We start from the raw sequence: 15,082 nt of genomic DNA on the forward strand, positions 1-15,082 counted from the left end.
AGTCTTTGCGTTATATCTGCTTTCTGTTGTAAATGATTTTTATTGGTTTTACATATAATCACATTACGTAACATTGTACCCTCTTATTTTAACTCTTTGGCTCAACTGAGCCTAAGGACTTCCCTCCCTCCCGTCTGTTGGTTTACAAAATTAAACTTTACATCTTTACATTTCTCTTCATTTCCTATCCTTGTTATAAAAGGTAAAGGGACCCCTGACCATTAGGTCCAGTTGTGGCCGACTCTGGGGTTGCGGCGCTCATCTCACTTTATTGGCCGAGGGAGCCGGCATACCGCTTCCAGGTCATGTGGCCAGCATGACTAAGCCGCTTCTGGCGAGCCAGAGCAGCGCACGGAAATGCTGTTTACCTTCCCGCTGGAGTGGTACCTATTTATCTACTTGCACTTTGACAGGCTTTCGAACGGCTAGGTTGGCAGGAGCAGGGACCGAGCAACAGAAGCTCACCCCGTTGCGGGGATTCGAACCGCTGACCTTCTGATCAGCCAGTCCTAGGCTCTGTGGTTTAACCCACAGCACCACCTGCGTCCCATCCTTGTTATATCATTACCTAAAATATTATATTACTCAACCTGAACAGGTAGCAATTTCATCTTACAAATCTTCAGATAATCCTGCTAATGGTGTTAATTGCTTACAGTTGTCCTTCCAATATAATATAAATTTGTTCCTGTCCTTTTGGAATGCTTGGTCTCGCTGGTTCCGGATTCTTCCCGTCACTTTCGCCAGTTCTGCAAAATCCATCCACTTCATCTGCCACTCTTCTTTTGTTGGTAACTCCTGTTGTTTCCATCTTTGGGCTAACTAAATTCTTGCCACAGTTGTTGCATATAAGAACAATTCTTTATCTTGTCTCAGTAGCTCTCTACCCACTATACCCAATAAGAAAGCTTCTGGTTTTTTTAACAAAAGTGTTTTTAAACATTTTCTTTAACTCATTATATATCATTTCCCAGAAAATTGTTACCTCTTTACATGTCCACCACATGTGGTGAAAAGTACCATCCTTTTCCTTACATTTCCTTACAGTTCATTTTTGTTCTATACATTTTAGCCAGTGTTATAGCTGCGTTCTGGACCACAGAACTCTCTGCGCTGCTTCGCTTTCTGCCCTGGCGACAGAGTGGGAGTCATTCCCTCCTATCAATGTGTGGGTCCTATATGTAACTGTGGGTACGTATGCATCAAGCACACACATGTCATTCAGATCTTACACACCTGGGGCCATTGTAAGCAGGTTCCACCTGAATAAAGGCTCTGCATGTGTGTCTAGGACAGGGGTGGAGATCTCAGAACTCTTCTCAGGCCACAAGTCCACTCTCTGTGCCACTCATGGCCACGGCTTTCCACCGCAGATGTTTTGGCCTGGCTGGAAAGTATCCTTGATCTCTGATGGTGCCTTTTGCCTGTCCAGATGGAAGATAGAGAGTGTTGTTTGAGTGTGTATCTGCAAACTAGCCTACTGTACAAAGGTAAAAATTACATGCATGGCTCCACCTACTTTTGCCTATGGCTCCGCCTACCATTCTGGAATGATGTGGCCCCTGAAAGGCTTCACAGAAGGGAATGCGGCCCTCGGTATTGTCTCTCCAGGGTCTCAAGCCAGGAGATGTTTTCCCCATCACCTATAACCAGAGCCTGCTAACACGACTCTGGTTGTTGCTGGACTCTCTCCAGTTCCCATCAGCCTCAGTTGTCATGTGCAGTAGTCAGAGATGATGGGAGGTGTAGTTCAGCAGCAGTTGGAAGGACCACAGGTCTCCCACCTGTTTAAACTGCAGACATTGGGGATTGAGTCTGGCAGCTCAGACATGCAAAGCATGGGTTTATGACAGAGCCAGGCCAATTTCCAAACGCCTGGTGTGGCTGGTACACCACCCTCTGAGAAGTGAAAGGGAAGTCTTGCCCCATTCGGGGGATCTTTGGTTGGGCCAGAGATGAGCTTGTTTAGAATGGAGAAGCCTTGCTTAGCATGAGAGCCGCATTCTGTCCTGGGTAAAGCTATGTACCAGTGATCGGCCAGAAGCAAAAATGGGCAGAGCAAGTAGTGTAAATCGTCTTTCTACCGGCTGATTTTCAGCCATGCAAAAGCCAGAGGTTTCAACATACACCCACACCCCTCTGTCTTCCTTCCAGACAAGTGTGAGGCATGATCGCAGTTCAGTAACATATTCCAGCCAGGCAGAAATACATGGCGTGTGAAGCAGAGGGGGGCTTGGGGAGAGGGGTAGTAGACTGAGGAGAGCCAGTGTGGTGTAGTGGTTAAGAGCGGTAGACTCGTAATCTGGTGAACTGAGTTTGATTCCCTGCTCCTCCACATGCAGCTGCTGGGTGACCTTGGGCTAATCACACTTCTCTGAAGTCTCTCAGCCCCACTCACCTCACAGAGTGTTTGTTGTGGGAGAGGAAGGGAAAGGAGCCGCTTTGAGACTCCTTAGGGTAGTGATAAAGCGGGATATCAAATCCAAACTCTTCTTCTTCTTCCTGAGAGTTGGAGAAAGAGACTTGTAGGGCTACATCTGAACCTTAGAAGACCAAAGGTTCCTCACACCTGGTTTAATCCAACCCTTAAAAAACCAACTCTAATGTAGGGAACAAGCAGCACACCATGTGATAATGAATGCCACAAGTCAGCAAGAACTAAGAACCACCTTACTGAGTCTAGCTTCACGTCATTGTCAAAAGATTCTGGTAGACACATAACACAATTGCTCATCCCCTGTTGTTTGGGCCCAGGATCTGGTGTTCAGAGGTATTCTGCATCTGCATTTGGTGATTCCATTTTGCACCCATAATGCTGGCAGTTTTTGCTTCCTCCATCGCCTCTTCGTTTTCCTAACTTGCCAGATTACCGTATTTTTCGCTCTATAAGACGCACCAGACCACAAGACACACCTAGTTTTTGGAGGAGGAAAACAAGAAAAAAAAATATTCTGAATCCCAGAAGCCAGAACAGCAAGAGGGATCACTGCGCAGTGAAAGCAGCAATCCCTCTTGCTGTTCTGGCTTCTGGGATAGCTGTGCAGCCTGCATTCGCTCCATAAGACGCACACACACTTCCCCTTACTTTTTAGGAGGGAAAAAGTGAGTCTTACAGAGCAAAAAATATGGTACCTATTCTTAGGATGGGAGAAACGAATTGGGGATTTTGTAGTTTAGAAATCCCGCTGAAGCCTTGCTCATATTAATATATTTTCTCTCCCCCGTCACCACCATCGGCCTCAGAAGACTTGAGGTGTCTCAGGAGCTCTGGGTGTGGGGGTTTTTTCCCCTCTTCTTCTTCTTCTTATGCAACATCCCAGCAGAGGATCGGAAATTGCAGGGCCAGTCTCTGTCGAAATGTGCACGGGAAAAGCAAAGGGCGAGAGGCGATAGCAGACCACAGAGAGAGGTTCCGGGGTGGGGTAGGCGGGAGGAAGAGAGCAGAGCAGTTTCAGATCCTTGGGGCCTCCCACAATAACAGTACTTTGCCTATGAGTGCATCACACACCAGAAATGTCCCCAGGGAGAAGGAGCGTACCACAGTTACATTGGAGAGCATGGCCAGAGCGATGGATGGCTCAAATCAACGAAGGATGGGGGCATCACAAATGCAACGCACACATATACAGAGGCTACTGGGCTTGAAGACTCCAGCCTAGTGGTTCTCAACCTGTGGGTCCCCAGATGTTCTTGGACTACAACTCCCATCATCCCTGAGCTCTGGCCTTGCTAGCTAGGGGTGATGGGAGTTGTAGTTCAACAACATCTGGGGACCCACAGGTTGAGAAAGGCTGCAAATCTAGCCTGAGATGTGTAGTGGACAAGCACAGATGTCTTTTCCATTGTGCTTTCATGAAGATTTGTGCTTACGATGGTGCTGGGGTGGCTACCATTGACCCCACTTCCGATACTGTTTACACCTGCAAAAGTTTTGGGGCGAGCGTACTGCTTCACCTCCAATCAGTGCAATCCCATGACATCCCCCTGAAATCTTGGAACTTTTAACAATGAGAGATTCATTCTACTCCAAACAAAATAAAAAAATTCCTTCCAGTAGCACCTTAAAGACCAACTAAGTTAGTTCTTGGTATGAGCTTTCGTGTGCATGCACACTTCTTCAGATACACAGTGTATCTGAAGAAGTGTGCATGCACACGAAAGCTCATACCAAGAACTAACTTAGTTGGTCTTTAAGGTGCTACTGGAAGGAATTTTTTTATTTTGTTTTGACTATGGCAGACCAACACGGCTACCTATCTGTAACTCATTCTACTCCATATTTCTAAATTTCTTTTTACCTCAAGCCAAAAAAAATTTCATAGTTATTTTTAAATAGGTTTATATTTCTTGATGTTAACCAAATCTTGGAACTTTTCATACCACATATATTCTTGGCAGTGGGGAGGGAGGGGTTGGAAGAGCAATATTTCAGATAACAGTTGTTTTGAAAAAGATGCCCAAATCCCTGCACTCCAATCACATGAGTAGACTGTGGTTTTTAATAGTTCTGCCTAATCCCTCTCCCTCCTGCTGTTGGCAAGGAAATGGAATTTTTAAAAGCCTTACATAGCATAAGGTGCATTAGCCAGATGGGCGAGGTGGAAATAATGAAATTATCATTAAATTATTATTAACTGATTGCAGTCACGGGGTGCAATTTTACTACAGTGCAATGGGTGGTCCCAAACTAGGCTAAATTTCTGTTTTTGACTGACTGACTCCAGCTACGAAAGCTGACGATGCTGAACGCTCCCTTGAGCTGGGATATTGTTTAGGGCAGGCTTCTTCAACCTCAGACCTCCAGATGTTTTGAGAGTTCCCATCATCCCTGACCACTGGTCCTGCTAGCTAGGCCAAAAACATCTGGAGGGCTGAGGTTGAGGAAACCTGGTTAGGGGGTTGTGCTGCTGCTATGTATACTTTTTTTGTATCTTTATTTTCAGATACTATGATTTGTATAGAGGTCGTTCAGTTGGGTTGTGTACTTTCTGATGTGTTTTATTTCATGGTTTATGACTACTTTTGCTATGTTTGTAATTATGTAAATCTTTTCGCATTGTAAGCCGCTTTGAGCATGGTTTTAACTATGGAAAGGCGGCCTACAAATAAGACGATGATTATTGTTATGTACCGAAGTTCTCACCCTGGGCCAGCAGGGGGATACTGTAGATAGTTCAGGTCCACATATGCAAATAAGGGATCGAAAGTGACGTTCAGTGATTGGATAGTTACAGAAAGTTGTTACAGTTACGTTGTACTGGAGCTCTATATAAGCAGGCTGACTGAACCCTTCAGTTCAGTTCTGTTCTGACCTGTGAATAAACAAGAGCTGTTTGGAGAATCGCTGTGTCATCTGAGATGTTCACCCACAACTTAACAATTATTGTTCCACTTTTGTTGTGCTATAGAGCATGGGCGCTCCTCCAAATGGCAATAATGTGGTAACACTGGAAAATCATCACCTGACATATAATAAAGGAGAAGGATTTGTAGGTGGTTCAGGATAACTCCAGCGATGATGAACTATTATTGTGTCAGCAGCATGTTGCAGTCCAAAGGGGACCCTTGGGCTATTTTCTACTCTGTTCTGATTGGCAATGGCTCTCCAGAATCTCAGGCAGAGGAAGGACTTCACCATCACCCGCTGCTGTTGCTGTTGTTGTTTCTCAACTTGAGATGCCAGCAGTTGAACTTGGAATTTTCTGCATGTAAAGCACATGCTCCATGTTCTTCAGCCTTGAGCCCATCAGCAGCACTCATCCTAGCCAATGGGCAAGGATTATAGGAGTTGTAATCCAACAGCATGCAACTACATCATGCAACACTGCTCTGGACTACCTCCCCTCCCCAAACTTATTTTCACAGAGCTTCTCTCACAGCCCCTCCCTGGACCTATTTTTTTTTACTGCGCATTCATGATGATTTGTTCTCATGATGCTATTGGAGCAGTCACATGCAATCTGTCAGGCTTCAGGGAATCAGCTTCCTCCCCCATGGCAGTAGATAAGCAGAACAAAGGAAAAGGAGTCTTCTTACCAGTTAGAAACTTTAATAATCACAGTGAGAGAACAAAGAAGAACATCTCCTAGAAATGGCGGTGCTCCCAATTAAGGATGACACTCCCTTCCGTCCCTATTAATCTACGTCACTTGTACATCTTGTAATCTGAGCTTGTACCCTCTGTGCTTTCTGTGCTGCCACTTTCTGAGATCTCTGTGATTTTGGAGAAGGGGTGTGAATGCTGTCCAGAGACTGTGAATCTGTTAACCCGCTCTCTTTCAGTGTTTATTCTCTCAGCTGTTCCCCATCCAGTATTTCCCAGCTTCTTCCTTCTGATCTCTGTCCCTCTGCAAACCGCTGTTCCAAACCTATACTGTCCTCCTGCTCCTGGGAAAATTCATGATCCGGAGCGGGAGGCTCCCACCATTCCTCCTCAGTGTAGCCCTCCTCAGTCCCTGACACAATCTTGCTTTCAATACAGTTTGTGCCTGTAAACGTTTTGGGGATGTCACATTGTTTCACTTGCAATCTGTGTATATCCCATAGCTTCCTGCTGAAACCCCATCACTTTTTCTACCACAAACGCTCTGGTTTATTTTTGTCCCGCTTTTGTTGCACTATAGCCCCCCTTGGACAGCACTAACGTTGTAGCATTGGGGAATCATCACAGAGCAAACTAAAGCAGAACAAATCTATGGCCGATGCACTATTATTGTATCAAGAACATGTTGCAGAATACAGCCACAATTATAAAAAAAACCAGTCTGGAGGGGCCCTCAAAGGCCTGGTTTAACAGTCATTATTTCTTCCCAGAGAATGCTGGGAGTATTGTAGTTGTTGGTGATCTCTAACCAAAAATGTGCAGAAAGCTTTGACCCCCAAGACCCTTTGGAGGCGAAGACTGGTGGTTGTTGGTACAATGGTTGCCAAAACAGCAAAATGTCCTGTGGCAGGGCTCTAAGGATAGCCTTGGGAATTTTATTGCGGTGGTATTAGTGTTTGTGAGCCAGCACTCATGGAAGCTTTTTATGCCACAATATTCAAAGACTTCAAAGGGCCACAGGAATCTTTTCATAGAATTGTGTTGTTGTTTAGTCGTGCCCGACTCTTCGTGACCCCATGGACCAGAGCACGCCAGGCACTCCTGTCTTCCATTGCCTCCTGCGATTTGGTCAAACTCATGTTAGTAGCTCATAGAATTGTAGAATCATAGAATTGTAGAGTTGGAAGGGACCACAAGAGTCATCAGTGCCTGCAATGCCAGAATCTTTCTTCCCATGTGGGGCTCAAACCCACAACCCTGAGATTAAAGAGGCCCGTGCTCTCCTGACTGAGCTGTCCAGGAGTCCTTTATAATGAAGGCTCCATTTTTTCCTGACAACAGACTACATAGCTATTCCTCTGCGATTTGTCACAGTAGTAACATGAAAGTTGTGGCTATGCCTCCATAGATAAGCCAGTCTACCAGCTTCATTCGGTACGCCAGCTGAGACCCTACCTGCCCACGCACTGTCTTGCCAGAGTGGTTCATGGACTGGTTATCTCCTGCTTGGAGTACTGCAACACACTCTACATAGGGCTACCTTGGGAGGTGACTTGGAAACTACATCTAATCCAGAACGTGGCTGCCAGGCTAGTGACTAGGAGCAGCCTCTGGGACCGTAGAACACTGGTCCTAAAGGATCTTCACTGGCTCCCAGTACATTTCTGAGCACAATTCAAAGTGTTGGTGCTGACCTTTAAAGCCCGAAACAGCTTTGGCCCTGAAGGAGCATCTTCACCCCCATCGTTCAGCTCGTACACTGAGATTTCAGTTCCGAGGAGGGCCTTCTGGCAGTTCCCTCACTGCGAGAAGTGAGGTTACAGGGAACCAGGCAGAGGGCCTTCTCGGTAGTGGCACCCACCCTGTGGAATGCCCTCCCATCAGATGTCAAGGAAATAAACAACCATTTGACTTTTAGAAGACATCTGAAGGCAGCCCTGTTCAGGGAGGATTTTAATGTTTGATGTTGTATTGTGTTTTAATTTGTTGGAAGCCGCCCAGAGTGGCCGGGGGAACCCAGTCAGATAGGTGGCGTAAAAATAAATAAATAATGATGATTATGATCTTGACAGTGGATGGGTTTAATGGTCGCACTGTCTTCTAGGCAACCAGCTAGGGGCCACGCGTCAGACCGGTGTGTAAGGATAGAGGGGAAAGTGGGGAGAGCAATTAATATGAATTCTACCTTTATACGGGTGGCGCTGTGGGTTAAAGCACAGAGCCTAGGACTTGCCGATCAGAAGGTCGGCGGTTCGAATCCCCACGACAGGGTGAGCTCCCGTTTCTCGGTCCCTGCTCCTGCCAACCTAGCAGTTCGAAAGCTGTATGCCTGCTCCCTCGGCCAATAAAGCGAGATGAGCGCCGCAACCCCAGAGTCGGTCACGACTGGACCTAATGGTCAGGGGTCCCTTTACCTTTACTTACCTTTATACAGTAGGCTACTTTCTATGCATTGCCAGCGTTCAAGGACAATTCCAGCCAGGCAAAAACATGCAAAGTAAGACTGGTTGGAGGGTGTGGCCTGTGGAGAGTCCCAAGGGCCAGAGAGCTAGGACTAGAGGGCCACATATGGCTCTGAGGTTTCCCATCCCTGCTTTAGCACACAGGTTTTCTCAGTCCTCTCAAAGATGCCAGCTAGCTAGACAATGCTCAATGACTTCCCCAATTCAGCCACCTGGCAAGCGGAAGTGAACACAGCATGCGGCTGCCTAAGAGGTTTCTGCTGTCCCTGCGTGTGCCTTCCTTAGAGGAGCAATTTCAAATCCTTGGATGAGCAGGAAGTACTGACACGGTCCCACTCTGTATTTTATCTTTCTTGGCATATGCTTCCCCTCCCAGCTTCCTGCAGAAATATAGATAGGTTTGTAATCCACCAGGCTCTGGAGTGGGCAACAACATTTTGAAACAGTAGGCTCAATCCAGCAAAAGTTAGTCGTGGCTAAGTGTGGTTTTCGACTAAGGTCTGGGAATCAGCAAGTTTTTACATGGGTAGAGTGTGTCCTTTTATTTAAAATGCACCTCTAGGTTATTTGTGGGGCCTGCCTGGTGTTTTTACATGAGTACAATGTGTGCTTTTATTTAAAATGCATCTTTGGGTTATTTGTGGGGCACAGGAATTTGTTCATTTTCCCCCCAAAATACAGTCTGGCCCCCCACAAGGTCTGAGGGACAGTGGACTGGCCCCCTGCTGAAAAAGTTTGCTGATCCCTGACTTAGAGGCTCGCCCCAAAGAGAGCCAACATGCCTAACTTTCCCTCCCATTCCCCCCCCCCCTCCACCCAATTTTAATCTCTTCCTGGAATGAATGGCAATTTCCAAGCAGGCTGCTAATTTGTACGATCTACAAGGGGTATCCATTGAATTCATTTGAGGCTGGTTTGAAGGGCTGTGAGGGTGTGTGAAGAGCTGTCCTGCCCAAGTCCGGTTTGAAGATCGAGAAAGGAGAGGGGCCTTGAAATTGCCCATCAACACTGTGCACCCTCTCATTTACATCCAGCACACTTCCACCACTGCTATGGGAAACGATAGTGCGCATGGTGCTAGCCACAAATTATATCTATCTTCTCATTTCTTAGATAATACTGGATGTCTCCCTAAACCAGCTTCGAACCGAATGGGGGAAAAGAAAGACCTAACTGCATTTCAAGCTGGTAATTTCATGGCCTAGGACCCTTGTAGCTACGGGACCGCCTCTCCCGGTATGCCCCACGGAGAGCCTCAAGGTCCATAAATAGCAACACCCTAGTGGTCCTGGGCCCTAAGGAAGTTAGATTAGCTTCAACCAGAGCCAGGGCCTTTTCAACACTGGCTCCAGCCTGGTGGAACGCTCTGCCTCATGAGACCAGGGCCCTGCAGGATCTGATTTCTTTCCGCAGGGCCTGTAAGACAGAGTTGTTCCGCCTGGCCTTTGGCTTGGAGCCAATTTGATTCCCTCCCCCTCTTTCTTTTTTCTTTTGCCTTTCTCCTCCTGCGATGAGGCTGCATTTTAATGTTTCAATATTTTAATTGTTGTATTTTAATCTTGTTTTTAAGTTGTATTCATTCAACTTGTTTTTATTATTGCTTGTTAGCGGCCCTGAGGCTGGCCTTGGCTGGGGAGGGCGGGGTATAAATAAAAATTATTATTATTAATGTGTACACAGCCTTTGTGCTTGGGCAGCAGAGGGAGCAGCGGCAAAAGCTACCTGGCCACAGCCTTGCCCGCTACGGTGTGATATATTGTAGCTGGGGTTGTGTTTTTATGGCTCAAAAGGGGAGAAGAGGCCTGGGAACGCAGGACTGTGCATATTCCATGTGCAAAAACAGGGACGAATGTTGCAAAATTCATTCTTTTGTTAATCAAGGGGAGTGGTACATTTCCACCCTTAACCACAGGAAATCTTATTCAACAGCTCCTCAGGCTTCTGATGAAATTTCGCCCACTTATTTTTAAGCATACTTTTGCAACCATAAGGTCTAGTAACTTAGTGTGTTTTTTTGGAGGGGGGGGGGAAGCTTGGTACAGTACTGAGATTCTCGGAAATCCAGTAGCCAAAGAAGCATTCCTGGGCTTTCTCGGTGTGCAGTTCCCTGGAATCACAGAATATACAGTGGTACCTCGGGTTACATACGCTTCAGGTTACAAACGCTTCAGGTTACAGACTCTGCTAACCCAGAAATAGTACCTCAGGTTAAGAACTTTGCTTCAGTATGAGAACAGAAAACGTGCGGCGGCAGTGGGAGGCCCCATTAGCTAAAGTGGTAAAAGGTAAAGGTAAAGGGACCCCTGACCATTAGGTCCAGTTGTGACTGACTCTGGGGTTGCGGCGCTCATCTCGCTTTATTGGCCGAGGGAGCAGGCGTACAGCTTCCAGGTCATGTGGCCAGCAGGACTAAGCCGCTTCTGGCAAACCAGAGCAGCGCACGGAAACACCGTTTACCTTCCCGCTGGAGTGGTACCTATTTATCTACTTGCACTTAGACGTGCTTTGAACTGCTAGGTTGGCAGGAGCAGGGACCACGCAACGGGAGCTCACCCCATCACGGGGATTCGAACCTGCTAGGTTGGCAGGAGCAGGGACCGCCGAGCAACGGGAGCTCACCCCATTGCAGGGATTCGAACCAGTGACCTTTTGATCGGTAAGCCTTAGGCTCTGTGGTTTAACCCACAGCGCCACCTGCGTCCCAGCTAAAGTGGTACCTCTGGTTAAGAACAGTTTCAGATTAAGAACGGACCTCCAGAATGAATTAAGTTCTTAACCCGAGGTACCACTGTACATAGACATGGCAGAGAATATGGTTCAGCTGGGGATCCCTGTGCTTAAAGCAAGATTCTTCTTCTGTGGCGGTTGCCTCGCCATACCCCAGAAACAGCTGCATTCCATTGTTATCAGCCTTTGATGGTAATCATGGAAGAAGCAAGAACTCCCAATGATCCTCTTTCATTCAGGGCTGGCACCCAGTCAGAAGGGCTGCTGCTGGTGCAATCCAGACACAGCCAATCTGCTTCTCCAGATTGCCTTTGCGGGGTCATAAATCAACTCTGACAGCATCGCGGGCACATGCGCAATGAGCAGGCAGGTACTTTGTCATCTTGGAAGCCGCTGCAGGAGCAGAGCAGTGTGGGCTGTGGAATCTTAACACTTTATGGGGTGGTATCTTTGAGGCTGCTTTCTACTTTTGCAGGGACATAGAAAAGCGGCCTCAGGACTAACCCAAGCAGTCTGTTTCTCAAGCGTTCATCCTTATTTGCTTGCACAAAGCTTAGGTGGATTATTATATGCGGCCTTCGCTGAGCATTTATCCTGATTTGTTTGCATGGTGATCATACAACATGGGTAGGCAAACCAAGGTCCGGGGACCAGATCTGGCCCAATCTCCTTCTAAATCCGGCCCGCGGACAGTCCAGGAATCAGCGTGTTTTTACATGAGTAGAATGTGTCCTTTTATTTAAAATGCATCTCTGGGTTATTTGTGGGGCCTGCCTGGTGTTTTTACATGAGCAGAATGTGTGCTTTTATTTAAAATGCATCTCTGGGTTATATGTGAGCATAGGAATTCTTTCATTCCCCCCCCCCCCAAAAAAAAATATATTCTGGCCACCTACAAGGTCTGAGGGACAGTGGACCGGCCCCCTGCTGAAAAAGCTTGCTGACCCCTGTCTCAGTCAGTTTTATTGCACATAGCCAAAGGCTGCTGCAATGTACACAGAATTATTTGACAATTAAAAGAAAATATACTGAATTGATAAAAAAAAAAGACTTAAAACTGACCCCTGTCACAATGAGCATTTATCCTGCATTCACCCATATTTGCTTGTGGTGCATTTACCTGTCTTTCTATTAATCATTTGTTTCCTGCGTTTCCACACTTCCTTTGTGCAAAAATCCAGTTTTGATGCCTCTGAACACCAGGTGCTGTGGACCAATAAGAGGGTGTGTGTGTGGATGGATGGCTTTCGTTCTCCTGCCCTGCTTGTGGACTTCTCTAAGTTGTATCAGGCTGGCCGCAGCTCCAATTTTTTACCTGCCCTTCAACATCAGGTCCTTCGACGGGTTTCAACAATTTAAACCACAATATCAAAAGCAGCTAAAATTAAATTCAAGTCACAAGAATAGGCAAGTTGAGGGACCAGCCCAAGCAAGGGACTGAACCCAGGTCTTCACCAACCAAAGCCCAGCAATCTTAAAGAGGATGGCAGGGCCCGACAGAATTTGGGTCTGTTCCAGCAGTGTTCTTAGGTGCACAATGATGTATTTGGTTGTCGTTGCATAATAGGCTTGTCAGCTGCCTTGAGTACCATAATGTAGAAAGGCAGTACAGTGGTACCTCAGGTTAAGTACTTAATTTGTTCCGGAGGTCCCTTCTTAACCTGAAACTGTTCTTAACCTGAAGCACCACTTTAGCTGATGGAGCCTCCTGCTGCCGCCGGAGCACGATTTCTGTTCTTAACCCGAGGTACTATTTCTGGGTTAGTGGAGTCTGTAACCTGAAGCGTATGTAACCTGAGGTACCACTGTATACAAATTAAAAAACTAACATGAAAAATCCAGTCTCCTAGGCAAGAAAGGAAGGAAGGAAGGAAGGAAGGAAGGAAGGAAGGAAGGAAGGAAGGAAGGAAAAAGCAGTGGGAAGACAAATCTTGCCCTGCCCTATCCCACCAAATTCCCAGAAACATTCTCTCTTTAACCTGCTCTTTAACCTCCCTGCGGGACGCAGGTGGCGCTGTGGGTTAAAGCCTCAGCGCCTAGGGCTTGCCGATCGAAAGGTCGGCGGTTCGAATCCCTGCGGCGGGGTGCGCTCCCGCTGCTCGGTCCCAGCGCCTGCCAACCTAGCAGTTCGAAAGCACCTCCGGGTGCAAGTAGATAAATAGGGGCCGCTTACCAGCGGGAAGGTAAACAGCGTTTCCGTGTGCGGCTCTGGCTCGCCAGAGCAGCGATGTCACGCTGGCCACGTGACCCGGAAGTGTCTCCGGACAGCGCTGGCCCCTGGCCTCTTAAGTGAGATGGGCGCACAACCCCAGAGTCTGTCAAGACTGGCCCGTACGGGCAGGGATACCTTTACCTTTACCTTTAACCTCCCTGCAGGGGAGAAACTAGGCTTTATTTCACCTGAGTCGAAGACTCAGTTTGGCAAAAGCAAAAACAGAAAAGCCACACACACACACACACAGAGAGAGAGAGAGAGAGAGAGCCAGCCCTCAATGGCACCCCTCTGGAGGCTACACCCAGGGCAAAAAATGATGGCTCTGCCTCCCTGTATTGATCTCTGCCCACTCTCTTCTAGGCCTGCTGCCTTACCAGTCCACAGAGCCCCCAAACCCCAACCCTTCTCTCCAGGGCAAGCGCTCTGTGGCTTATAAGAAGGCTGTTTATCTTTCCCTTGCAGAAGCAGAGTTGGGCACCCTCGTGGCTTCATGAATGTCTAATCCAGGCGGCTGCACGCTGCAGATTCACAGAGCCAGCTCTGAGGTAAGAACCAGTGGGGAGCAGGGGGAGTTTTATCAAGGACCAGATGGGCAGTCCCACCCATGCCAAGCTGAGACTAAGACATGGCGCGGGGTGTGTGTGTGTGTGTGGAAGGTTTATAGGAAATAGACCCCAAAACACAGGTTCCTGTCTACCACTAACCTTGCTGGCTGCTACCCCAAGTCCCCGGAAAATGTTGGTGCTTCCAAAAACTATAGAGCCGTGTTCACATCTGATTCAGTCCATTTTCATCTGTCATTTTCATTGCCCAGGTTCATTACATGTTTCCCATATACAGTGGTACCTCGGGTTAAGTACTTAATTCGTTCCATAGGTCCGTTCTTAACCTGAAACTGTTCTTAACCTGAAGCACCACTTTAGCTAATGGGGCCTCCCGCTGCTGCCGTGCGATTTCTGTTCTCGTCCTGAAGCAAAGTTCTTAACCTGACGTAATATTTCTGGGTTAGCGGAGTCTGTAACCTGAAGTGTATGTAACCTGAAGCATATGTAACCTGAGGTACCACTGTAGTGGCATTTTTCTTCTGGGTAGGAGGTGTGGGTTGAGGTTTTATTTCAGGTTCCCTCCCCCCATCTCTGAAACAAAAGCTGATTATTATTTTTACCTGTTGTAGTTATGTACAGTAGTACCTCAGGTTACATACGCTTCAGGTTCCAGACTCCACTAACCCAGAAATAGTACCTCGGGTTAAGAACTTTGCTTCAGGATGAGAACAGAAATCGTGCTCCGGCAGCAGGAGGCCCCATTAGCTAAAGTGGTGCTTCAGGTTAAGAACAGTTTCAGGTTAAGAACAGACCTCCAGAACGAATTAAGTACTTAACCCAAGGTACCACTGTACACTGAAATAGATTTGATGCGTAACTGAGTGGTTCTCCAATGTTCACCTTTCAGATACTGCTGACACGTCAATGTACCTGCCAAGGAACATCCTTAAATAGTTGCAAAGGATTCTGGGAAATGTGCTAAGGCATGCACTCGGTTCACATTGCCTTGATGTGCAGATAGGTCATTTTAGATGTGGACTTCATGGTCTTTTACCTCTGCTCCCCTTTTCAGAAGGCCTTGCTTCATTTA

The 15,082-nt window shown here is 47.1% G+C and overlaps 1 protein-coding gene across 2 annotated transcripts in view; it reads left to right on the top strand.

The window, feature by feature from the left end:
- The window catches only part of NFE2 (nuclear factor, erythroid 2), a 28,049-nt gene that overhangs the window by 4,426 nt on the left and 8,541 nt on the right, over nt 1-15,082 (top strand). The window contains exons 1-2 of one of the 2 annotated variants that reach the window (XM_079966804.1): nt 12,313-12,456; nt 13,910-13,992. In XM_079966804.1, the coding sequence (XP_079822930.1) occupies nt 13,942-13,992 (51 nt within the window). In that variant the 5' untranslated portion in view covers nt 12,313-12,456; nt 13,910-13,941. Of the gene's footprint in view, nt 1-12,312; nt 12,457-13,909; nt 13,993-15,082 lie in introns of those variants that run through there. The other variant, XM_079966803.1, reaches the window with a different exon arrangement.

Source organism: Podarcis cretensis (genome assembly GCF_951804945.1).
Source record: "Podarcis cretensis genome assembly, chromosome: 2".
Taxonomy (NCBI): domain Eukaryota; kingdom Metazoa; phylum Chordata; class Lepidosauria; order Squamata; family Lacertidae; genus Podarcis; species Podarcis cretensis.